The 27,504-nt window shown below is 41.3% G+C and overlaps 1 protein-coding gene across 2 annotated transcripts; it reads right to left on the reverse strand.

Moving 5' to 3' along the window:
- Nucleotides 1–481: 481 nt before the first annotated feature.
- On the reverse strand, nucleotides 482–27,500 carry LOC110503667 (myelin protein zero-like protein 2). Of its 2 annotated transcripts, none has more exons than XM_021582110.3 (4): nucleotides 26,968–27,500; nucleotides 8,212–8,381; nucleotides 7,707–7,917; nucleotides 482–7,361 (listed from the first exon to the last, which is right to left on the reverse strand). In XM_021582110.3, the coding sequence occupies exons 1-4, from the start codon at nucleotides 27,092–27,094 to the stop codon at nucleotides 7,192–7,194; spliced, it is 678 nt and encodes a 225-aa protein (XP_021437785.2). In that variant the 5' UTR covers nucleotides 27,095–27,500; the 3' UTR covers nucleotides 482–7,191. The 2 variants fall into 2 exon arrangements, with proteins under 2 accessions (XP_021437785.2, XP_090074351.1); XM_090218225.1 differs by having other exon boundaries at nucleotides 8,212–10,517; nucleotides 26,968–27,185.
- Between the last annotated feature and the right edge of the window lie 4 nt (nucleotides 27,501–27,504).

Genomic DNA, 27,504 nt, shown 5'->3' on the forward strand with positions numbered 1-27,504 from the left:
ATCGTTAGACTCCCTTCTAGAGTATTATCCCCCAAATCCCTCCCTCCTCTCCCTGCTATGTCAGTCAGTAACCAAAGCCGCACCAGAGTGGATAGACTTTGATCACTACACACACACACACACACACACACACACACACACACACACACACGCAAGCAATCTCATCCAACAAACAAGCATACACAAACACAACTGGCAGACGCATGGACAAGCGTACTTCATGAATACAGCTCAAACAATGCATTGCAATCAGGCAACAGTTACAGCTAAGGGCACATCCATCACATATAAACATCAGTTGATATACCACTAGAGACAACAAATGATAGATAACGATGCATAATAGATGCAATAAAACATGCTATTTGTTTAGCTACTATGTACTGTATGTGATGTCAGCTATCATCAGTTTTAACAGATATATTTGCTGAGGCTCAAATTTCAGCAGAGACGCATCATCAAGCTTCAAGACCAGCAATAATTCAGTAAAAGGAATTTTATTATAAATCAAACAATAACATTAACTTGTTTTTTAAACGACAGGAGAACATACTTCTTACGTGTCTAAAATGCAGAGACAAAAAACACATTTCTCAGTTGTACAAAACAACAAAAATTCTGTAAAAAAGTGGTACGGTAAAATGTGAGTAGGATGCATCCTCCGTTAATAAAATAAAAAGTCTCAAGGAGATTTTTGGAATCAAAGGGTTTTCAGATCTGACTGCACGCGACTCTTCAACTCCCACGCACCCCGGCGAGCACTGAGGATAGTTAATCTTCGTTGTAAGACTGCAATACTTGTTATTTTTCCATATAAACGGAACACTATTCAAATCAGTCCAACATTCTTGATGTAATACATCCCTTTTGTTAAGTGAGATCCCAGTTTTTTCTTTCTGCAGCTCCTCTCAACTCAATCAGGAAGCAGTGTTCTGTCCCTCTCCCTCTGTCCTGCTTTGGGCCATACTAGTCTGCTATGCTGCCTGGTGCTTCCTATTTTACCTCTAAAACTTAATCATCATCTACATCCAATAGGATTCTGATGTATTCTTGTTCTAGACTCTTCAAACTCTGCTTCATACACCGCTTGAGATACAATACTGTAAAGGCATTCCCCTCATGTTCTCGTCTCCTGATCCCTGATGTTATGTCGTCCTGGCAGCCATGCTCAGAGGCAGGGCTGGATTAAGAAATCACAGGTCACCTGGATTCACCTGGTCAGTCTGTCATGGAAAGAGCATGTTTTGTACAGTCAGTGTACACAGTTGAAGTCGGAAGTTTACATACACTTAGGTTGGTGTCATTAAAACTCATTTTTCAACCACTCCACAAATGTTTTGTTAACAAACTATAGTTTTGGCAAGTCGGTTAGGACATCTACTTTGTCCAAAAATTGTTTACAGACAGATTATTTAACTTACAATTCACTTTATCACAATTCCAGTGGGTCAGAAGTTAACATACACTAAGTTGACTGTGCTAGCTTGGAAAATTCCAGAAAATTATGTCATGGCTTTAGAAGCTTCTGACCATTTGAGGTGTACCTGTGGATGTATTTCAAGGCCTACCTTCAAACTCAGTGCCTCTTTGCTTGACATCATGGGAAAATCAAACTAAATCAGCCAAGACTTCAGAATTAAAAATTGTAGACCTCCACAAGTCTGGTTCATCCTTGGGAGCAATTTCCAAACACCTGAAGGTACCACGTTCACCTGTACAAACAATAGTACGCAAGTACAAACACCATAGGACCACACAGCTGTCATACCACTCAGGAAGAAGACGCGTTCTGTCTCCTAGAGAGGAAAGTACTTTTGTGCGAAAAGTGCAAATCAATCCCAGAACAACAGCAAAGGACCTTGGGAAGATGCTGGAGGAAACCGGTTCAAAAGTATCTATATCCACAGTAAAACGAGTCCTATATTGACATAACCTGAACGGCCACTCAGCAAGGAAGAAACCACTGCTCCAAAACCGCCATAAAAAAAGCCAGACTATGGTTTGCAACTGCACATGGGGACAAAGATTGTACTTTTTGGAGAAATGTCCTCTGGTCTGATGAAACAAAAATAGAACTGTTTGGCCATAATGACCATCGTTATGTTTGGAGGAAAAAGGGGGAGGCTTGGAAGCCGAAGAACACCATCCCAACCGTGAAGCATGGGGTAGGCAGCATCATGCTCTGGGGGTGCTTTGCTGCAGGAGGGACTGATGCCCTTCACAAAATAGATGGCATCATGAGGCAGGAAAATTATGTGGATATATTGAATCAACATCTCAAGACATCAGTCAGGAAGTTAAAGCTTAGTCGCAAATGGGTCTTCCAAATGGACAATGACCCCAAGCATACGTCCAAAGTTGTAGCAAAATGGCTTAAGGACAACAAAGTCAAGGTATTGGAATGGCTAACCCAAAGCCCTGACCTCAATCCTATAGAAAATTTGTGGGCAGAACTGAAAAAGCATGTGCCAGCAAGGATCCTACAAATCTGACTCAGTTACACCAGCTCTGTCAGAAGTAATGGGCCAAAATTCACCCAATTTATTGTGGGAAGCTTGTGGAAGGCTATCCATAACATTTGACCCAACTTAAACAATTTAAAGGCAATGCTACCAAATACAAATTGAGTGTATGTAAACTTCTGACCCACTGGGAATGTGATGAAAGAAAGAAATAATTCTCTACTATTATTCTGACATTTCACATTCTTAAAATAAAGTGGTGATCCTAACTGACCTAAGACAGGGAATTTTTACTGGGATTAAATGTCAGGAATTGTGAAAAACTGAGTTTAAATGTATTTGGCTAAGGTGTATGTAAACTTCCGACATCAACTCTATGTACAGTAGGCTACTAAATAAACTTTCCAGTGGCACACTGACTCACCCAATGATGAAGACGAAGCCACAGGCTACTCATAGGTGATGGCCAAATGTGCTCGTCGTGGCAATAGTCTATCTCAAGATAAGCTACTTGGGAGTTGCTGATAAAAGGTTTCTACAGACCGATTGGTTCTCTTTTCAGCAGTAGGCATTTGGTTTCCAAACGATATGTTTTTCCTTCGAATGTATTTTTGAAATATGATATAATCCATATACAGTGGCGAGAAAAAGTATGTGAACTCTTTTGAATTACCTTGATTTCTGCATAAATTGGTCATGAGATTTAATCTGATCTTCATCTAATCTTCAACAATAGACAAACACAGTCTGCTTAAACTAATAACACAAATTATTGTATTTTTCTTGTCAATATTGAATAGATGGAGCTTGGAGTCAGCTAACCTGGAGTCCAATCAATGAGACAACATTGGAGATGTTGGTTGGAGCTGCCCTGCCCTATAAAAAACACTCACAAAATGTGAATTTGCTATTCCCAAGAAGCATTGCCTGATGTGAACCATACCTCGAACAAAAGAGATCTCAAAAGACCTAAGGTTAAGAATTGTTAACTTGCATAACGCTGGAAAGGGTTAAAAAAGTGTCTCTTAAAGCCTTGATGTTCATCAGTCACCGGAAAGAAAAAATTATATAGAAATGGAAAAAGTTCAGCACTGTTGCTACTCTCCCAGCAGTGGCCATCCTGCAAAGATGATTGCAAGAGCACAGTGCAGAATGCTCAATGAGGTTAAGAAGAATCCTAGTGTCAGCTAAAGACTTACAGAAATCTCTGGAACATGCTAACATCTCTGTTGACGAGTACCATACACGTAAAACACTAAACAAGAATGGTGTTCATGGGAGTACCCCACGGAAGAAGCCACTGCTGTCCAATAAAAACATTGCTGCACATTTGAAGTTTGCAAAAGTGCACCTGGTTGTTCCACAGCGATATTGGCAAAGTATTCTGTGGACAGATGAAACTAAAGTTGAGTTTTTTGGAGGAACACACAACACTAAGGCACAGCACAGCACAGCACACCAACATCAAAACCTCAACGGTAAAGTATGGTGGAGGGAGCATCATGGTTTGGGGCTGCCTCAGGGCCTGGACAGCTTGCTATCATCGCCGGAAAAATAAATTCACAAGTTTATCAAGACATTTCACAGGAGAATGTAAGGCTATCTGTCCGCCAATTGAAGCTCAACAGAAGTTGGATGATGCAACAGGACAACGACCCAAAACACAGAAGTAAATCACCAACAGAATGGCTTCCACAGAAGAAAATATGCCTTCTGGAGTTCTGACCTCAATCCAATTGAGATGCTGTGGCATGACATCAGGAGAGCGGTCCACACCAGACATCCCAAGAATATTGCTGAACTGAAACAGTTTTGTAAAGAGGAAAGGTCCACAATTCCTCCTGACCGTTGTGCAGGTCTGATCCACAAATACAGAAAATGTTTGGTTGAGGTTATGGCTGCCAAAGGAGGGACAACCAGTTATTAAATCCAAGGGTTCACATACTTTTCCCACCCTGCACTGTGAATGTTTACACGGTGTGTTCAATAAAGACATGAAAACGTATACTTGTTTGTGTTATTAGTTTAAGCAGACTGTGTGTGTCTATTGTTGTGACCTAGATGACGATCAGATCAAATTGTATGACCAATTTATGCAGAAATCCAGGTCATTCCAAAGGGTTCACATATTTTTTCTTGCCACTGTATAATATAATCCATAGATGGCAGTTCCCATTCAAATCAGGACTGGCAGCCATTGCTATTGGACCCATGAGTCTAACAGTCAAATTGCCAGGGTAAGAGTTTACAATGCTTTTCTATGGATTGTATGTCTATGGCCACAACGTGACAAGCTGTATATTTGGCGCGCTTGCTGCCTAAATTGCAGCCTTCCCGACTGTAAACATACTAGTAACTGCCAAAATAAAGCAAATACTTGAGTAATGAAAGACACAAAGTATATGTTATGGTGTGGGGTGCATTTTCCTGGCATGATTTAGGTCAACTTGTAGAATCGATGCCTTTTAAGACACTATGTTAACTTTATTTTAGGAGTTACCTGTATGGGCTTGTGATAAAACTTAATCCACAGTTCTTTTTTTTAAACTATTGATCCTCTGTGGCTAAATTAGCCTCAGGTATTTTGAACATTGAGAGTGGGCTCCTGTGGTTGGATAAATAATAATATAACTATATCAGTGGAGGCTTCTGAGGGGAGGACGGCTCATGATAATGGCTGGTACGGAACGAATGTAATGGCATAAAACACATGGAAACCATGTGTTTGGTTTATTCAACTTATTCCGCTCCAGCCATTACCATGAGCCCGTCCTCCCCAATTAAGGTGCCACCAACCTCCTGTGATATATATATATATATATATATATATACTATGTATGTATATATATATATATATATATATATATATATATATATATACTGTATACTGTATATATCAGTTGAATATATATATATATTTGTCTCTTGGGCGCACTACGGGCTTGGGCCAAGGGGCTTCAGTCCCTGTAAGACCCTGCATTAAACCAGCCCTGCTTAGCGGTGTCACTCACAGGAGGCTGCTGAGGGGAGGACGGCTCATAATGATGGCTGGAACGGAGCGAATGGAATGGCATCAAACACATGGACACCATGGAAATTATGTGTTTGATACCATTCCACCTATTCTGCTCCAGCCATTACCACGAGTCCATCCTCCTCAATTAAGGTGCCACCAACCTCCTGCGGTGCCACTGTCCCTATCTCAGTCAGTCATCACCTCCGTCGTAGTCAGAGCTCCTGTCGTCTTCCTCAGAGGAACTGGGGTCCTTAGTGCTGGCCTCAGAGATCATACCGTCCGAGCTGTCAACCTCTAGCACGTCATCGTCCATATACAGGTGGATGGCCCTTGCAGGGTGGCTAAGACACATACACACACACACACACACACACACAGAGGACAAGGCCAGGAACAGGGACACACACACAAACACGAACATACGCACACGCAGAGATCAAAATCGGGAAAGGTTGAGCATGAATTTGCCTTTTAGATGAGAGGCGGCCACCTCTTCAATGAATAGGAAAATAACAATTCTTCAAGCGATACCATCTTGGAACACCATGTTTGATCGGGATCAATCAATTGGTCTGGATTTTGTTGTTGTAAAAGAAAAATACTTCCATCGCCAAGTAGTAGAGTTGGCTTTTGTTGGTGAGGCATATGTGGTTACACATGACGTTGTTTAAATTGAAACCTAAAGAAGCACCCAATGCCGAGGGATCTGAAAACCCAACAGAATGAGAGGCAAAGTAGTCCCTTCACCCATAGACCATAGATAAAGAACACTACTGATATAGAATTTGATGTGTTCAACTGACCATAATTGCACTGTCTAAAACAGACACATAAGGTTTCAACCGTCTAAAGTTGAAAAAACTACAATACAGTGACAGTCATAGTGAAATAGTCAATTATTTGAAATGTTTAATAATTTGAAAATAATGATTTAACAATGTTGATATAATCAACTGTATGTTGATTATAATATTTGAGAAATGTCTGCTTTAAGCAAGTGCCTTAGGTCTTGCAGTGAATATTGACAGCATTTTGAGTATTTCTGCAGTAGTTGAACATTTTCACTGATAAAAAAACCCACATCAATTTAGAAATACAAAATCACTTCAGGACAAAATCAAATAATATCATTGATCAGCAGTAAACTAAGACAGAAATGTAAAGACATCTTGTCGTGGACTTGTGGTTGAAATGCATTGAGCCAGATGAGAGAGAGACTGCTGGTACAACCATGGGCATTGGCTTACTAAGTCCTATGCGATTGGAAAATGATTTGGCAGATGTTAGAGTTTGAAACTGGTAGTAGTAAATCACAATAGAAATACTGTACATTATTTTCCACAACTATCTCATAAAACATCTACACTTAAACAGGAAATGTGTTAAGAAGCCCATTTGATATACAGGAAAATATTAATGCAGGCCTACTGTCTTTCCAGAAGGTGCATGGCGGTAAGATACAGGATCCAGCAGATGGATAATCTACAGTAGTATTCTAAGGCACTTTTAGCATTGAAGTCTGCTCTTTGTAAAAACATCTGCCCAACGATAAGTCCAGGTTTTGGTTCCAAAGCTAGGTTCGGAGGAGAGTGTCCACGCAGACAGAGCAATTGACTGAGCCCTGTCCCAGAGGTAAGCACCACAGAGCCCAGCCAGAGGGAAGACAGGTTGGAGAGATCCCACTCTCTCTCGCTCCTTCTCGCTCTCTCTGTCTTACCACACTGTAGGGTCCTTTCTCTCTCTGCGAGGCAGTTCCTCCACCCACTCCTCCTGTCTCTTCTTGAGACATTGCCTTATTGACATGATGATGACGAGGAGGATGACCATCAGCATGATGGCGCCCCCGATGGCTACAGCCAGAATGACAATCTCAGAGAAGGAGGCTGGAAAGAAAAGAGGGGGAAATAAATAGACTAAATGGAAACTCTCTACTCAAACAGGAATAGATGGCTGATTCCCAGGGGAGGTACATGATGATGACCTTATGGGATGTTTTAGGATTTTTTTAAATGTATCAACAGCAAACATATTATCCCATTACAATGTCAGCTCGTACCTACTGTGAGAAGGGAGCTGCTGGATTGAATAAATGACAAATGGGCCAGATTGGTTTTGTAAAGATTGCTGTGAGGTTTTCACAGCCTGAGGCCAAAGATTGGACAGCAGACACGGCTACAGTATATTTTAACCCAGCACCCTTGTACGCTTCACAGTAGACAGACACTAACCTGTGGTGACCACGGTCAGTTTCACCTCCCCCGCGTTGCCGTGGACGTCCGGAGGGTTCTTCACTTGGCAGCTGAACGTCCCGTTGTAGGTGAACTTGACCTCACGCACCACGATGGAGGCGTCCCGCCCCATGATATCACCCGCCCATGTCGCCCGCTTATGGAAACGCCCTTCTGGGGGAGGGTAAGGCCTCTCATGGTAGTAGAACACCTGGCATATATTGGCACAATGCTTAATGAGATCAAATTGCATCTCATTAGAGGGCAGTTAATTGCATCTAATTTACTAGATTGTCGCCTCTAATAGAGCTTCTCCAACAATAGCGTTTCCAAAACAAGGTCATTTTTCTAAACGGTTCAGCCAGATTCCTAAATGACGCTGACAATGAGGTTGATGGTTGACTCAGAGGTCCTTGACAAACAACAGAATGCAGACTATAAACACACACACACACACAGTCTCTGAACTACCCAGAGGGTTCTACAATCAGCCAGGGTGACTCACTGACTCCTCACGGCCAGGTTCGAGGGGGCGGAAGCTCCATGAGACAGTGAGCGTTGCTGGGGTGATGGGCGAGTTGCTCTGGAAGGTACATTTCAGCCGCACATCTGTGCCGTTCACCGCCTCCACCTCCCCCGACGTGTACACCCTCATCCCACTGACCGGTAACACGCCTGAAGCCACAGGAACACAGCACAGCATAGTAGTTATGCAACAGAAACACTAGTAAACATACATCCATAACATACAGTACATACATACAACATCAATACTGTATGTTATGGATGTTTGTGTACCAACAGACGCTCACACCCACACATTACAGAGAAAATGCTGGAAATTAAAGAGAGAAAAAAATTGGCAGCATTTTCCCTGCTCCAGATAATGGATTGAGTGACACCCACAGAATGGAGTCTGCAGCGTGGTCTACACACAAAAACACACATACACAAACACAGTCCCAGGAAGAGACATTATTAACTATTATTGCATTTTTTTAAACCTTTTTTTCTCCCCTATCTTTTGGTATCCAATTGGTAGTTACAGTCTTGTCTCATCGCTGCAACTCCCGTACGGACTCAGGAGAGGTGAAGGTCGAGAGTCGTGCGTCCTCCGAAACACAACCCAACCAAGCCGCACTGCTTCTTGACACAATGCCCACTTAACCCGGAAGCCAGCCACACCAATGTGTTGGAGGAAACACTGTACACCTGGCGACCGTGTCAGCGTGCACTGCGGCCGGCCCGCCACAGGAGTCGCTAGTGCGCGATGAGACAAGGACATCCCTGCCAGCCAAACCCTCCCCTAACCCAGACAACGCTGGGCCAATTGTGCCCACGGGTCTCCCGGTCGCGGCCGGCTGCGACAGAGCCTGGACTCGAACACAGAATCAGGAAGAGACATTCTTAATCACTCAACAGTTTCTGTTTCACTACAAAACAACATTACATCAGTACTCGGCTGATCATCTCTGTTTTCATCTGATCTTACATTTGTTTTCAATCACTTTAGTGCAATTTCCATAAGTATGAGATTCACAACTCTTAGTACAAAACTAAAAACAGATAATTGAAAAGGCAGTTGCTTCAAAACTCTAAGCACATTTTCAATTTACTAACTACCACACCACAAAATCAAATCATACAGTCATTTTTCACCAAACTTAATCAGTGTTTCATCTAGAAATAAATGTTTCACATTGCAATACATGTTCATATAAAGTCATTGCTTTTCATAATGCAATGATCACATTACTTTTGATATGATTGTCTTCTCATTTGTTAAAATGTATTTTACTATAACTTAATACAATGTTATTTGTCACATGCTTTATAGACAATATGTGTAGACTAACAGTGAAACTCTTACTTACGGGTCCTTTCCCATCAATGCAGAGTTAAAGATAAAAAAGAAAACAGAAATAGTGACACGGGGAATAAATACAGTGAATAACTAATAAAAATAACATGACTATATATTTTAGTGAGTAGAAAATAACATATATACAGGGAGTACCAGTACCGAGTCGATGTGCCGTGGACGAGGTAGTTGAGGTAGCTATGTACTGTACATATAGGTAGGTGTAAACTGACTAGGCAACAGGATAGATAGACAGTAGCAGCAGTGTATGTGTATGTGTCAGTGTGAGGACTGTATGTGTGAGTGTGTGTGTGTGTGGCATCAGTATGCATATGTGTGCATAGAGTAAGTGCAAGAGAGTTAGTCCAAAAAAGGCTCAATGCAGGTAGTCCAGGTAGCCATTTGATTAGCTGTTCAGGGTCCTGTTGGTTCCAGACTTGGTGCATGGGTACCGCTTGCTGTGCAGTAGAAGAGAGAACAGTCTATGGCTTGGGTTGGTGGAGTCTTTAACATTTTTTTGGGCCTTCCTCTAACACCGCCTGGTTTAGAGGTCCTGGATGGCAGGAAGCTCAGCCCCAGTGATGTACTAGGCCATACGCTCTACCCTCTGTAGTGCCTTGCGGTCAGATGCCAAGCAGTTTCCATACCAAGCGGTGATGCAGCCAGTCAAGATGCTCTCGATGGTACAGCTGTATAACTTTGAGGAGCTGAGGGACCATGCCAAATCTTTTCGGCCTCCTGAGGGGGAAGAGGCATTGTCGTGTCTGTGTTGGTGTGTATGGACCATGATAGATTCTTAGTGATGTGGACACAGAGGAACTTGAAGCTCTCAAACCCGCTCCACTACAGCCCAGTCCATGTGTATGGGGGTGTGCTCGGCCCTCCGTTTCCTGTAGTCCACGATCAGCTCCTTTGTCTTGGCCAATAACGATCCAATAACGATCCTTTTACTGCAGTGGGATAAATCAGGGTCACCCAGAGTGTTTCTTGGTAATCTTAAACAAATCTACTTTGAAAAAATGTATACATCTCACACACATGTTTATGGGCTTAAAAAAAAGACCCCTGTACCATGTCAGATATACTGTAGAGTTGAAATGTTTTCCATTTGGAGTTTGCATCCTAGTATTACACTTTATAAACATCACCGAAGACTTAGAGAATTATAACAATGTAACTGTATGTAACAAAGGTATAAGTAAATAAGTTTACAAAATTAAGTCGCTGGGGTCTTCTTGATTGGGGGGTTTCACACTGCTTTACTAAAATTGCATTGGAAAACACAGTTTATATGCCATTTACGCAGTGAGTGAGTCCACACATTTTTGGGCAAACCCACAACTCTGGTGAACTGAGTCACATTAGACATAAGCATACCACCCTCCTTCAGGCCATGGATGAGGCATGGAATGACATCAATCCAGACCTATCTGAGGCTTGGATTCGCCATGCAAAAAGGTTTTTCCCCAGGTGCATGAACAATGAGGACATTTACAGGTGTCACGTTCGTTATAATAAGTGGACCCAAGCGCAGCGTGATCTGGGTTCCACATCTTTTTATTTCTTAGTGAAACTCAAAGCAAAGCAAAGCAAAACAAAACAATAAACAAACAAAACGAAACGTGAAGTTACAAATATGCTCACAGGCAACTATACACAGTCAAGATCCCACAAAGCACAATGGGGAAATGGCTGCCTAAATATGATCCCCAATCAGAGACAACGATAAAAAGCTGCCTCTGATTGGGAACCATACCAGGCCAACATAGATGTATAAATCATCTAGATAACCCACCCTAGTCACAACCAACAAAGATAATAAAAAGCTCTCTATGGTCAGGGCGTGACAACAGGGCCATTTTGGGGGGGTTGGGGGCTTTCTAGAGGTCGGAGGCCACGTGGCACTTGCCCTGGGTGCCCGTTTGGCCCTGGAAATTTACTGCAATGTAGATAAGAACCAATGGTCAAATGCTCAAGACAGGCTTGATGCAAACTAGTACCTTCCAATCATGATGTTTTTTCATTAATTTAACTTAGTTTAATTTTATTACAGTACACCTATGTTGTAATTATATCAGTATATTCATATTTTGGATCAATGGTTGTGTGGTGAGACATGTCTACAAACAAAATTAATGCACAATATAAGGTTTAGAATAAGACTTGCTGCATTCCAAGTGTTACCAGTGTGGAGTTTTGTACTAAGTGTTTTGAAATTTCACATACGTGTTAAATAGCAACAAAGCGAATGAAAGAAACTGTACTAAATGATCTTGGCCCCAGTTAAATCAGAAGCCCGGCTTATTCTGTTCAGGTGTCGTCCGAGTTAAGATTGCTCTGTGTGTGTGTGTGTGTGTGTGTGTGTGTGTGTGTGTGTGTGTGTGTGTGTGTGTGTGTGTGTGTGTGTCTGTGTGTCTGTGTGTCTGTCTGTCTGTCTGTCTGTCTGTCTGTCTGTCTGTCTGTCTGTCTGTCTGTCTGTCTGTCTGTCTGTCTGTGTGTGCGTGCCTTCTTGCGTGTTGCCATGGTAGTTCAAACAGGGTACAAATAACAATCATTTCACCTTATTGTAAATAATTTAGGATGAAACAACAAAATCAATTGGACTGAGGAATGAATCTGACAAGCTATTTATTTTATAATAACATTTAAATATTCTAAATTAGTCTCATGACTAATTTATTGGACTGCTCTAGGTTATTATACTGAACAAAAATATAAATGCAACATGCAACAATTTCAGTTCATATAAGGAAATCGGTCAATTGAAATAAATTCATCAAGCCCTAATCAATGGATTTCACATGACTGGGAATACAAATACGCATCTGTTGGTCACAAATACCTTTAAAAAATGGGCCTCACAATGGGCCTCAGGATTTCATCACAGTACAATTGTGCATTCAAATTGCTATTGATAAAATGTAATTGTGTTCGTTGACATCAGCAAACCACTCGCACACACGACGCTATACACATGGTCTGCGGTTGTGAGGCCGGTTGGATGTGAGGCCGGTTGGATGTACTGCCAAACTCTCTAAAACAACGTTGGAGGCGGCTTATGATAGAGAAAAGAACATTAAAGTATCTGCCAACAGCTCTGGTGATCATTCCTGCAGTCAGCATGCGAATTGCAAGCTCCCTCAAAACTTGAGACATCCGTGACATGTTTTGAGACAAAACTGCAGATTTTAGAGTGGACTTTTATTGTCCCCAGCACAAGGTGCACATGTGTAATGATAATGCTGTTTAATCAGCTTCTTGATATGCCACACCTGTCAGGTGGATAGATTATCTTGGCAAAGGAGAAATGCTCACTAACAGTGATGTGAACAAATTTGTGCGTATGGAACATTTCTGGGATATTTTATTTCAGCCCATGAAAAATGGGACCAACGCTTTACATGTTGCATTTATATTTTTGTTCAGTGTAATTAGAAGAAGTGTTCTGTCCCGTTAAAATGGATAGCCAAACCACATTTTGTAGAGAGTACAATACCCCTTTTATATGGGTAGGCACCAGGGATGCTGTTCAACCCAATGACCAAGCAGATCATGATCTAGTACTCTAAGACCTCTGGGAAGATATGAGCGTTAGTACAGGGTTGTATTCATCAGGGCACACCATAGCAAAACATTTCGCAACATAAAACAAAAATTTGCATATAAGGGAAATACCTAGTCAGTTGTACAACTGAATGCATTCAACTGAAATGTGTCTTCCGCATTTAACCCAACCCCTCTGAATCAGAGAGGTGCATAGGGGTGCCTTAATCGATATCCACATCTTCCCCGTTTGTTAGGAAGCCACTACATAAGAGCTGGTGCAACCAATTACCTTCAGAAGTCACATAATTAGTTAAATAAAGTTCACCTGTGTGCAATCTATGTGTCACATGATCTCAGTATATATACACCTGTTCTGAAAGGCACAAGAGTCTGCAACACCACTATGCAAGGGGCACCACCAAGCAAGCGGCACCATGAAGACCAAGGAGCTCTCCAAACAGGTCAAAGTTGTGGCGAAGTACAGATCAGGGTTAGAAAAAAAATAAAAAATTAAACTTTGAACATCCCACAGAGCACCATTAAATCCATTATTAAAAAATGGAAAGAATATGGCATCACAACAAACCTGCCAAGACAGGGCATGTGGGAGACTCCCCAAACATATGGAAGAAGGTATTCTGGTCAGATGAGACTAAAATTGAGCTTTTTGGCCATCAAGGAAAAATATATGTCTGGCGCAAACCCAACACCTCTCATCACCCCAAGAGCATCATCCCCACAGTGAAGCATGGTGGTGGCAGCATCATGCTGTGGGGATGTTTTTCATCAGCAGGGACTGGGAAACTGGTCCGAATTGAAGGAATGATGGACGGCGCTAAATACAGGGAAATTATTGAGGGAAACCTGTTTCAGTCTTCCAGAGATTTGAGACTGGGACGGAGGTTCACCTTCCAGCAGGACAATGACCCTAAGCATACTGCTAAAGCAACACTCAACTGGTTTAAGGGGAAACATTTAAATGTCTCGCAATGGCCTAGTCAAAGCCCAGACCTCAATCCAATTGAGAATCTGTGGTATGATTTAAAGATTGCTGTACACCAGCGGAACCCATCCAACTTGAAGGAGCTGGAACAGTTTTGCCTTGAAGAACAGGCAAAAATCCCAGTGGCTAGATGTGCCAAGCTTATAGAGACATTCCCCAAGAGATTGTAATTGCTGCAAAAGGTGGCTCTACAAAGTATTGACTTTGGAGGGGTGAATAGTTATGCACGCTCAAGTTCTGTTTTTTTTTGTCTTATTTCTTGTTTGTTTCACAATAAAAAATATTTTGTATCTTCAAAGTCGTATGCATGTTGTGTAAATCAAATTATACAAACCCCCAAAAAATCTATTTTAATTCCAGCTTGTAAGGCAACAAAATGGCCAAGGGGGTGAATACTTTCGCAAGCCACTGTATATACTAGGCGGTGCAAGAGGAAGGCCCACAAAATTGTCAAAGACTCCAGTTACCCAAGTCATAGACTCTGCTACCCCATGGCAAGCGGTACCAGAGTGCCAAGTCTAGGACCAAAAGGCTCCTTAACAGCTTCTACCCCCAAGCCATAAGACTGCTGAACAATTAATCAAATGTCCACCCGGACTGTTTACATTGACACCCCCCCTTTCTTTTTACACTGCTGCTACTCGCTGTTTATTATCTATACATAGTCACTTTACAAATGACCTCGACTAACATTGACTCGGTACCGGTGCCCCCTGTATATAGCCTCATTATTGTTATGTTATTTTCTTGTGTTACTTTAAAAAATAATATTTTTTTAACTTTAGTTTATTTAGTAAATATATTGTTAACTCTATTTCTTGAACTGCATTGTTGGTTAAGGGCTTGTAAGTAAGCATTTCACGGTAAGGTGTAACCTGTTGTATTCAGCGCATTAAATTGGATTTGATTTGATAATGAATGCATCCCTCCCGTGCTGAGAGGGTTTTTGATATGGCTATAAGCCTATGGGTCCATAAAGACTGGATGCTTGTTCATCTAATGAGATCACGCATGTAGCTGGGAAAACAGCTGCTGGGCTCGGCTCCCCAGGAACCTGTATTTTCCTTATCAGCAGCGCAGAGGGCTTCCTGTAGGCCACATTACCAGTAACCAGCCCCACTGTACATTAGACAGAGAGGGCCCTCCTTCATCACCAACACCAGAGGAGCGCACCCAGTTCCCCCTGGCCCTAATGTGTTTTAAATTGCCCAAAATCCTTGAGGGGATGTTGTGGGTGGCTGGGTTGGGTTGGTGGCGGCAGACTGATTGGGCCTGCCTCGGGAAATGGCAAAATTCTCAGGGACGAGAAAAAGGCCTCGATTTAGGAGCTCCGAGCTGGCTAGCTTGGCCTATATCAGTCCCAGTTAATGACCGTGGCTGGCAGAAGGAGGACGAGGAGGAGGCTCAGGCCTGGGCCAATCACTTTGTCTGTACACAGCAGACTCCACACTGGCTTTTGTTGTGAGGGGAATGGGGCTACAGCACATAGGCCAGCATCCCCCTCCTTCCCCAACACATTTATCTTCCACCAGGAAACTGGAGCACGGAGGATGGGGGGGGAGTTGGAGAGCGGAAAGGGAAGGGGAGGTAGACTAAACTGGTTCTCACACAGTACCTATTTACAGTAGGTTCATCCAAACTCAAGTATGTTAGGTAATCATCTTAAAGATCGCACTATGAGATGCATTCCATTTGAATTTTTATCAAGTGAAAGCAATTGTTGACATTATAAGCTGCCTAGCTAGCATATTTGGTTCCTTGGAAGTTGTGGGAACGTATGTTTTTGGTTTGCCATTGGATCTGGGAATGAAGCCATACAATACGTTTGGTAAAACTGAATGTTTTTTACACGTTCTGAGAACAGAAGTGAAAATTTCACCTGTTCTAGGAACTTACATTTCTAGGTTGAAGGGAGGTTCTGACAATGTTTTACTATGGTTCCCTGAACATTTTACTGGGAGGTTTTAATAAATTATAGGTTAGTTGAAGGTAATTAAAAACTGTTCTGAGAACACACTGATTGCTTAGTTTGTGTTAAAAACAGTTAACTCCAAGCACAGATAGGTCGCAAGAAAATGTATTTGATTAAGCATTAATCATGCAAACACGTTTATTTTTTTATGGTGTCACGGCATCAATGAGATTCAAACCTATGATCTTCTGTTCTGTAGCCATGTTCTGTAGTCCACTGTGCCACCAGGATGGAGCTCGCATGCCATGTATTTAATTTGTCTATTCAAACAGACCCCATTTCAAAAGGAAACAAGCACTCACCAAGTACCAAGCACTTTGACATGTACCAACAAATGAGCGTGATCATTCTACAGTGGTCCCTGCAGCTTACCCTCAAACCGGTGTGATTAGAACACCTATTTAGAACGCCCAGTTTTAACTGACGCAACAGTCGGTTGCCACACTTTCAGCTGGCCACACTGTTTTTTTTCACAGAAACATTTTGCACAAACACAGTCCTTACAAAGCTTGGTCCTGAACGTGACCAGTTTATTTTTGGACATTCACAGAAGTTGTGACAGCATAACACAATCATCCAAACCAGAAAATGGAGGCTACATTAGTCCTAGCGCTAACTGAGGAAAGATTGACATAACACAAGAGGTCAGAAACTACAATATGAATTAGCTAATAGAAATTCCTATTTACAATTCATCACATCACGGGTGAGTTCACCATTGATCATTTCGAAGAGAGAAGTTTGTCCGGCTCAGAAAAGCCTCAAACATATATTGTCTGCAACAGTGAAATGGAGTTAATGAAGAGGCAGAACACACTTTCTAAAAAATCTAATGTAATCCGACGATGGGTAGTTTGTGCACGCCACCATGTTTTTTTGGGGGGGGGTCAACAAAAGATAACAGGAGACAAGATAAGTTTGGTCTATATGCAGTATGCATGTTGAAAGGGGTGTTTCATCTACAATCATTCACTTCCGGATGTTTACTCAAAAGATGAGTGAACCATTCCGTCACCTCATTATAATATCTTTGGTCTGACAGACATTTACGTGACACCCACAATGCATTGTATAATGTCAACAAACATGGCGCCACACATAGCTTAGCATTAGCTCATCATAATCAGTACAACCTTCAAAAAAGTATTTTACACACATCATAGGTATCCATTACAATCTATGCAATAATCAGAATGCATTATTTGTCGCCAGCACTTAAAAACATGTAAATAGAACTGTAAATACATTATGCTCCATACATATATACTGTCTGCTACCGTCACGTTCGTCGTAAGGATCGGACCAAGGCGCAGCGTGGCATGCGTACATTCTTATTTATTTAAAGAATGAAACACTGAACAAACTAACAAAATAACAAAAACGAAACGTGAAGCTATACAAACGAGTGCTGACAGGAAACTACACATAGACAAAATCCCACAACAGAAAGTGGGCCAGCGCCAGCCAGAAAATGTGCCGCACATGGAAAAAGTTTGTGCAAGACTACGCAAATGTATGCAAATGTCTGCGGAAACACTCAGGAATGGCTTAGGCTCTCCTCGAAGATAGAAGTTTGTCCGGTTCAGTAAAGCCTCAAACATAAATTGTCTGCAACAGTGAAATGGAGTTAATGAAGCGGCGGAACACACCTCAATTCCAACTGTTGTTAGAAAATAAAACTTGAAATTGACAAGTTGAAACATAGCCTATAGATCATTTGCATTCAGCCCAGTTAACTGTCCTGTTGCGTAACAATCACATTTTGGAACATTGAGTGCATTCTGACATCACGTGCATAAAACAACTCACGCTGGGGCTACTGTTAGAGATATTTGGAACTTGTGTGTAAAAAGGTTAAGATCAGGTGTGGCCAATTAGTGGGAGCGGCCAACACACCTGAACATACAAGATAGAGGATAGAGTTTTATTGACACTGAGAACAGAATGCATATGTTTTTAAATAACATTCTTAGAATGTTCTTTGAACATTACTAATGTTTTCTTGTTTTAAGTTTTCTTGATGTTCTGAAAACATGACTATAAATAGAATCATGAGAAAACCTGCAGAAAACATGCTGAAGTACTGAAATTCTCACAGAAGAATGTTGTTTTTTAACGTTCCCTGAATAATTTGAGAACATTACTTTAAATAGAACCATGAGGAAACCTGTAAGAAACGCGATGCTGAAGTAGTGAAATTCCCACCTAAGAAACATATGGTTCTCAGAACATTATGCCCTAGCTGGGTATCCTGCACCATTCCCAGAACCTTGTGGGATGTCCTGAGAACCATATGTTTCTTAGAGCCTGGTGAGAGCATGGTTGTCCTAAAATTATTTGTCCTATAATTATTTTGTATACAACCTTCCCACAAGATTCTGGGAAATGTGCAGGATACCCAGCTAGTAAATAATGTTCTGAGAACCATATGTTTCTTAGGTGGGAAATTCAGTACTTCTGCATAACCTTTCTTCATGGGAATGGTGCAGGATAGTTGCTTGGCTTTGGAACATTCTCAGCACATTTAAGGAACTTCACAAAAAAATGTAATGGTATTTCATTACTTTATCAGAACGTTTCTTAAAAGATCAAACATTATTACATTTCATTTACATTTTTGTAACGTTCTATGAATGTTCTCCAACTGGTTTGACATTGGGAATGTTCTCAAATAGTAAAGAGGACATTACGAAACAATGTTCTTCTGTTGGAATTTCAGTACTTCAGCATTACGTTTCCTACAGGTTTCCTCATGGTTCTCTTTAAAGTCATGTACTGACATAGTTCCGAGAACATTAAAAACAACTTTCTTCTGTGGTAATTTCAGTACTTCAGCATAATGTTTCCTACAGATTTCCAGATGGTTCTATTTAAAATAATGTTCACACCTTGTTCCGAGAACATTAAAAAAAAAACATTATTCTGTGGGATTTTCAGTACTTCAGCCTAATGATTCCTACAGGTTTCCTCATGCTTCTATTGAAAGTAATGTTCTCAAATTGTTCTGAGAACGTTAAGAAAACTTTCCATAAAAAAACTATAATTGGTGTTCTCAGAACGTTAATAAATCCTCCAAGGAAAACTTTTAGGAAACCATAGCAAAACTTTGTCAGACCACAATTCGGGGCATTTCATGATGTGGTCATTCCTATTCTCGACACAGATGATTTGTTTACATAGCAGGTTAGGATAATTAACGTGACAAGTTAGATTAATTAGTGTGGCAGGTTAAGAGAATGAGGTTACAGTTAGGAAAATAGTTAGGGTTAGGCTTAGCTGCAATGCTACAGTTGTCAACAACTTTTGTCCCGACGTGAAAAAATGGCTAGGTAACAATGGCAAGCATCACAGGATGTAACTTGATATCAAAGAGCGGTCTGTAATTAAACCCTTCTCATTTTACTGGTCAGGAAATGTATGGCTTCGTTCCCAGAACCAATGGGACACCAAAGACGTACGTTCCCACAACTTCCAAGGAGCCAAAGGTGCTAGCTGGGACACTGTAGGGGAATTCAGTGGGAACAGCCAGAGAGATTGGAGATGATGATATTAAGGGGATGTTTATTTGTTTGTCCGTCTTTCTGTCCGTTGGGCTCGTTTTCTTGTTTACATTTCGAATTGGGACTTTGACTTCTAGCGTCTACTGACCACACCCATTGTCCAGTGATTTTTTTTATGGCATATCGTGAGGATGCCAGTGCAGTAGGCTTGCAGTATGGGCTTGCAGTATGTCGCAGACAAGATAGACAGAAAAAGTAGGAATATCCATGCCAAAAAAGCATGAATAATCCACATTCTGTGAGTCATTTTCATACTTTTGTAGATATAATTTATTACAGCAGTGGCATACTTTGGGATGAACATGTTCCTTCAATTACTCTAAATCTGTTGCTTGAACCTGTCAATATTATCTTCTCCCTGCATATATTTTAGCCCGAAATCAGTTTCTTACCTCTCTCTCTCTCTCTCTCTCTCTCTCTCTCTCTCTCTCTCTCTCTCTCTCTCTCTCTCTCTCTCTCTCTCTCTCTCTCTCACTCTCTCGCTCTCTCGCTCTCTCTAGTCTATAAGGTCTCTGTGAATACCTGCATAGAGTAGCTATTAAATCGGTGTCATGGCTCTATATGTGTTTTTAATCATCAAATAACTTCAATCAATCAATCTGCGGCATTATAGTCATTGATTGATTAATGTGTCAGTCTCCAGTAGAGAGTGCATGTGGATGTTATCAACACAGTACAGAGTACCTTCCTTACCAAAAAGACTGTTGAAATGTACCCTAGGTACAAATCTAACGAGTTGTTGTTACTTAATGTGAATAGAAGGTGGGTTTACATTGGATCTGGAAGAACGATGTAAGGCAACTCAACCGATCGGCACGGCTCTCCCCTCGGACTTGGGAAATTGTGTTCATTACAATATTTCCTACATCGTGTCTATGTTTAGTTTTTCTTCCCCTATTAGGACCAGACTCCTAGATCGCCGGACAAAACCTGACTCTCTTACAGCTTTGGAGAAAGAAACACTTGGGCCGGGTCTCCTACACATAACAACACAAAACCTAAGAAGACTACAAAGACTCTCCTCGCTCCTTTGTGGGCAGAGATTTCACAAGCACAGGTTACGATTACAAGAGCTCTTTCATAGTGGAAGGGAGGAGCTGAGTTCAGGTAACAACCTACATTCACAGGCCAAGCTACATACTCTCACTCTCACTCTCTCTGTCTCTCACACACACACACACACACGGTGCATGGGTAAAATCACCAGGGAAGCCAATCCAGAAAAAAAGTCCTATTACAACCTATGTGTTGTCATAATTGAGTTGTTTACTCTATAACCTGTTAGTTCATATGCCTTGACACAGTGATATATAGGCCTAAGGCCGAGACAATAAGAAGACACAGTGGCAGAATAAATTCAACCACACATTTGTTTGATTACAAAACCGGAGAGCAACAGTTGAATTCCACAAAACATACAGTATATCAAGTAACAAACAGTTACAGTGGGGCAAAAAAGTATTTAGTCAGCCACCAATTGTGCAAGTTCTCCCACTTAAAAAGATGAAAGAGGCCTGTAATTTTCATCATAGGTACACTTCAACTATGACAGACAAAATGAGAGAGAAAAAATCCAGAAAATCACATTGTAGGATTTTTAATGAATTTATTTGCAAATTATGGTGGAAAATAAGTATTTGGTCACCTACAAACAAGCAAGATTTCTGGCTCTCACAGAAATCCTCTGAGGCTCCTCTGTCCTCCACTCGTTACCTGTATTAATGGCACCTGTTTGAACTTGTTATCAGTATAAAAGACACCTGTCCACAACCTCAAACAGTCACACTCCAATCTCCACTATGGCCAAGACCAAAGAGCTGTCAAAGGACACCAGAAACAAAATTGTAGACCTGCACCAGGCTGGGAAGACTGAATCTGTAATAGGTAAGCAGCTTGGTTTGAAGAAATCAACTGTGGGAGCAATTATTAGGAAATGGAAGACATACAAGACCACTGATAATCTCCTTCGATCTGGGGCTCCACGCAAGATCTCACCCCGTGGGGTCAAAATGATCACAAGAACGGTGAGAAAAAAATCCCAGAACCACACGGGGGGACCTAGTGAATGACCTGCAGAGAGCTGGGACCAAAGTAACAAAGCCTACCATCAGTAACACACTACGCCACCAGGGACTCAAATCCTGCAGTGCCAGACGTGTCCCCCTGCTTAAGCCAGTACATGTCCAGGCACGTCTGAAGTTTGCTAGAGAGCATTTGGATGATCCAGAAGAAGATTGGGAGAATGTCATATGGTCAGATGAAACATCACTGCTCTAGAGGAGATCTGCATGGAGGAATGGGCCAAAATAGCAGCAACAGTGTGTGAAAACCTTGTGAAGACTTACAGAAAACGTTTGACCTCTGTCATTGCCAACAAAGGGTATATAACAAAGTATTGAGATAAACTTTTGTTATTGACCAAATACTTATTTTCCACCATAATTTGCAAATTAATTAATTAAAAATCCTAAAATGTGATTTTCTGGATATTTTTTCTCATTTTGTCTGTCATAGTTGAAGTGTACCTATGATGAAAATTACAGGCCTCTCTCATCTTTTTAAGTGGGAGAACTTGCACAATTGTTGGCTGACTAAATACTTTTTTGCCCCACTGTACATGACCTACAGCATGGTCAATCAAGTTAATGTTTCAGAGATTTTTGGACTACTAAACAACTATTGATTTAAAACCACGGAGAGTTACCGCAAGTTGCAAAGAAAACAGGAGCAGCCTCCACTATTCAAGCACCCTTTCAACTTCTCTGTCATACAGTACACACTTTTAGTTGTTTTATCCTAGGCTACCTGGCTAAAATAGTTGCTTGCTAGCCTAACTTCCTTCCTTTCATACACCAGGCCAGCTAGTTAATCTTAGCCGACTACATCTAGCTACTTGTTGAACTTCCATCCTCTCAGGCCAGGGGCACAATGTAGGAATTTAAGGTTGGAGCAGAATCGCCATTATAATACATGTACTTAATTCTCCAGTGTGGAGAATCAAGTAAAACCACAAGTCCAAATCCCTATCTCTATCCATGGCTAATTTAGGAAAGGGACGATTGTAGCTAGCTATCTTTTATTTTTTTATTTAACCTTTATTTAACCAGGCAAGTCAGTTAAGAACAAATTATTATTTTCAATGACGGCCTAGGAACAGTGGGTTAACTGCCTGTTCAGGGGCAGAACGACAGATTTGCACCTTGTCAGCTGGGGGGTTTGAACTAACCACTAGGCTACCCTGCCGCCCCATCTAGCCACCGGAGGACAACAACACAACAAAATGCAACAACAACAACAAAAAATCTGTCAATAATGACGTTTAGGTTGTGATGTGATTGGTCTGAAGCCAAATCCAAACTGGCTTCCCTTGACACTTTTCTTTTGGTGGCCCGGAACATTTACAGCTGAGCTCACTCAGTTTAGGTCAACGCTGATTGGTTATTATTATTTTTAATTATCAAGGGATGCCAAATGCTCGCTGGCTTCCCTTGCATTCAATGCTACAGGTGGCAACAATTCCCAACCTGGCACTCAAACCATCACGGTCACCTAATAATCCCCAGTTTACAATTGGCTCATCATCCCCCTCCTCTCCCCTGTGACTATTCCCCAGGTCGTTGCTGTAAATGAGAACGTGTTCTCAGTCAACTTACCTGGTAAAATAATGAATAAATAACTTTTTTGGTTAAACAATGCCATGCTCTTTATGACCAGACAGCATCAGATACGCTACACATACTGTCAGAGACAGAGGGGCACTGTTTCACCCACTCGGATGCTTTCTCCAGTGAGATACATTCAGCCTCTTGCGAATTGAAGGAAATGTATGAAACACAGATAGACATGATTTTGTTAATTTTTTTCTTGGTAAGTTTTGGGGGGAAGAATGGCTTCCCTTGGCATCCATGAATACATGCCACTGCACACACACCACACTCAAACTCTCCCTCTCGCTCTTTCTCCACCCCCTTCTCTCTCTCTCTACCTCCTGCCCTCTCTCCCCCTTTTTTTCCGAATTCAGGGGTGAACTAACAGGCTACAATTCATCTTGTAGTATTGGCCTGGAAAAGTGTTTTTTACGATAAGAAAGGATAAAAGTTGAATCCATCAAACCTCCTCTCCCACCTCGCCCTCAACACTGACTCAAGCAGTTCTCCACAGATTGTTGTTTTGGAGTAAAGTGCATTTTTTAAAGTCTTTTAAGTGGGCCTAGGTCCAACGCAACAAATTCACTACCACCCACACCAATAACACTCTAATACTTGGAAGAAAACTTTTCCACACACCATATTTACAGGTAGTCATAGAGCCTTAGGGGTGGGGATAACTCTGGAGCAGATATTTTAATGGATCAATGAATTTTAACATGTAATTTTGCCCCAGTGTCATAACATGTCATAATATGACATAACAGCTGACATAACTTGTCATAACTTGTTATAACATGATCATAACACTGTCATGGCCCATATATTTACACCTGTTGTGACATATATTGCGTTATTTTATGGCTGGTTATGACACCTACATAAGAGTGTCAAACTCCACAGTTATTGAATTTATGTTTTTGCCCTGCCAAGAAGTCTCCTTTTGTTTAAAAGTTTGTTTCTTAAATCCTTTGTTGTTGTTGTAATGAATTCTTTACAGTCCTGTTTTTTTAGATCATATTTTAAATAACTTGTAGAATATACACTTTGACACTGTCAAGAAGCATCAGGACCATCATAATCAAAAAGCCAGATTGGCCAATCACATACATGCCCTTATGTCAGTCATCAATCAAAAAGAGGGTGTCTTGTCCTGCTCCTGAAATCTGCTCCTGCATTCATCCCAGTCATCAGCAACGAAGCATTGGGGTAGGTGCATGTCTGACATCAATGTGTGCGCAATTACAATGATAATTTAATATGGTCAGTTTAAAAATGTTATATAACATAGACATACTGTTGACATGTAGACTATGGTGTAACGGAATGTTTTGCCTTGTGTGGTAGGTTTGTAGGTGTCGCTTATGTAGGTGTCATAACCAGCCCTAAAATAACACAATATATGTCACAGCAGGTCTAAATATGTGTCATGGCAGTGTTATGACCATATTATAACAGGTTATGGCAAGTTGTGTCAGCTGTCTAGTACAGTGTTACCAACATGGTACATTACTTAGCTGTTTCCTGATTAATGAATAAACAACATCAGATGAGTCCGATGAGCTATCTTAAATGACTGGAACGGGTTTATTTTTCCTGAGGAAACCCACTAGATTTGACTGGAACTCCTTTTGTTTACATTATTGACAAATAGTTTGGAGAAAAACGGAACTGTCCCCACAACAACTCTGTCATGCACAGGGAAGTAGATATGAGATCAAATCATTGTTTCAGCTTAGGGCCAAACCCATTCTCATGCAGAAAGAAAAAAAAACTTTATGAGGTTATCTTATAGGGTGGAACTTGAGATAGACCAAGTGACTGTCAACTGTGCCCCTGGGCTGCCCATTCACATTATGCATAAAAAGTGTGTTGACTGTTTAGCATGTCAAAACACTTTCCTCAGTGATATTGACCCTGAACTAATAACAGGGGCGCAAAATAAGTGTCCCTTCTCTATTATGGCAAATTAGATGTGATTAACTATGCTAAAAGGGCCAACCAAATATCTGGAGGTTACGTAACCAGCACATGCAATTCAGTATTACTCTGAACTCGTGCGTGTGTGTGTGTGTGCGTGTGTGTGTGTGTGTGTGTGTGTGTGTGTGTGTGTGTGTGTGTGTGTGTGTGTGTGTGTGTGTGTGTGTGTGTGTGTGTGTCAAGATGGTAAACAAGGATTGTCAGGACAAGCCGACACATGCATGATTGCGTGTCCATGAGCTCACAAGCTCATGAAATAGGCTGTTTGAGACGTAGGAAAGCGAAGAAAGGAAATGTAGGTATACATTATGAAAGGAAACCCAGTCATGGCAAGAATGAACATTTATCACCAATGGCAGAATATCACGTAATGGTTAAGAGAGTATTGTGATAGTTTCCTGTTGATGTTTTAGCTAAACAGGGAAACAGGGATATTTACAATATCTAAACAACTTCTCTCTTTGGCCCAGAGTTGTCCTAAACAACCTAGAGTGAATTAATACACTAATTAATACACACAAGATTGTTCCTCAACAGCTGTGCATGGTGCTGACACAAGCATAGTCTTCTATAGTGCAGAGGACAGGCATGAGATTGATTATTAACCTAAATGCAAGATATTTGAAAAATTCTAAATTATTCCCATAGGGGGAGGGGTATCATGTCTGTGATCAAGAAAATGTATGTGAACATTTGAAGGAGTGAGAGTTTATACAATTGTGTTAGTGATGGTCAAAAGTGTCAACAGTTTGTTGCTCAATATTCCCAGTAAATTGCTCAATATTGTCTATCTTTATTTGCACAATTAGTCAGGCACTCTGTTAATATGAATGAATTATTGCTTGGCACATGATGTCAATGTAAACCTAAGCAGCTTGCACCTATGCATATAATCCACTTATAGCACACAGTTGGACACTTCCAGAGATTATGTCAAGGTTAAATAGGCATACCTCTCTCAATACGCCTAATGTTCTCTACTGTTCTCCAGAGGAATATCAGTAACGCTAACTGCAATTACATGATAACTAAATAGCCTAAAGTTTGACCTATTTCCATTGTAATCTGTTTATTACAAATCCACCGAGGTTCTTTGTGCATCTGCCAAGATAGTAGCTCATATGAGCCACTAGTGACATCCTTTGACTTGTTCACGGGAAACAGGTGGACCTTCCTACTGGGCAGTCAAAATCTCGGGATCCATTTGCTAGCACGCAAGCACGGATATACATTATCAAAAGCAGGAAACGAATTATGTTGCATGAAGCCTCAAGACAATGTGTCTTTGCCTCAATACCGACAAATACGGTAAAGTCATTAAGGGGATAGGCAAGCTGCAGTTTATAATCACGTCGGAATGCTCAGACGACCAACCCTAAACCAGCGCATGGACCCAAGTTCCCACTTCACTTAACGCACCAGTATGAGTAAATGTTTTCACCACTTCACTGGTCTAATGCATAGAACAGCTACTCCCAAATATCACCATACCTTCGTAATGATGTGTCGAGGGAGGGATGGAGGAGAATAATTACTGATCAAACATAATCTAACCATGTGATCTAAACTGCTATAACCAGATATTACTAATAACCACAATTACTGTTCTCTTGGACTAGTTTCCATTGTTTGGATTCATTCAATGTTAGTAGAGTAGGCCTATAAATCGAAATAACTTCTCAGCACACTCACCTGAAGTTGCTAGTCCGGAAAAGAGGACGAGGAGATACAACCGTTTTACGCACATTGGAAAAGGTGTCCGGAGTCGACCCAATTGACCAGACTCTTGTGGAGTCCCCACCAACCTCCCGAATAACATCTGAAGGGACTGGACACTTCGATTCTATAAACTCGGTGAACTATTCTGGACCTGTCGCTTAAACTGTCTGTAAACCCCAGTCCAACACGCATTGACTAGCAGTCTCAGCCGATATGGGGCAAGTCTCAACTCGCCACTGCCTTCATCGTTTCGAGGCCCTCCCACCGGTGACCTTTTCCAGGCAGAGTGATTTACTCCATTCTTGTCAAGTTGAGGTTGACAACTCTTCTTGTCCATCCTGTTAAGACACTACATTATTCGGATTACACCCACTAGGCACACACTAGTTGAATCAACCTTAACGTTGTTTGAACCAAAGTGGAATTAATTATCTCTGCTAAGTGGGCATTTTTACTGTCATTCCATTCCAAGACTGTATTTCTGGTGCTATTCATGGGTTTTGTTCACTG

Source organism: Oncorhynchus mykiss, chromosome 24, assembly GCF_057628025.1.
Source record: "Oncorhynchus mykiss isolate SJ-2025 chromosome 24, ASM5762802v1, whole genome shotgun sequence".
Taxonomy (NCBI): Eukaryota; Metazoa; Chordata; class Actinopteri; order Salmoniformes; family Salmonidae; genus Oncorhynchus; species Oncorhynchus mykiss.

What these genes read in the sequence shown, in the direction of transcription:
- LOC110503667 (XM_021582110.3), bottom strand. Translation starts at nt 27,094, where the DNA reads ATGTTATTCGGGAGGTTGGTGGGGACTCCACAAGAGTCTGGTCAATTG. An exon ending in TTCCGGACTAGCAACTTCAG is followed by an intron (nt 8,382 to 26,967) that starts GTGAGTGTGCTG and finishes CTGTGGCTTCAG; the next exon opens with GCGTGTTACCGGTCAGTGGG. An exon ending in AACCTGGCCGTGAGGAGTCA is followed by an intron (nt 7,918 to 8,211) that starts GTGAGTCACCCT and finishes AATATATGCCAG; the next exon opens with GTGTTCTACTACCATGAGAG.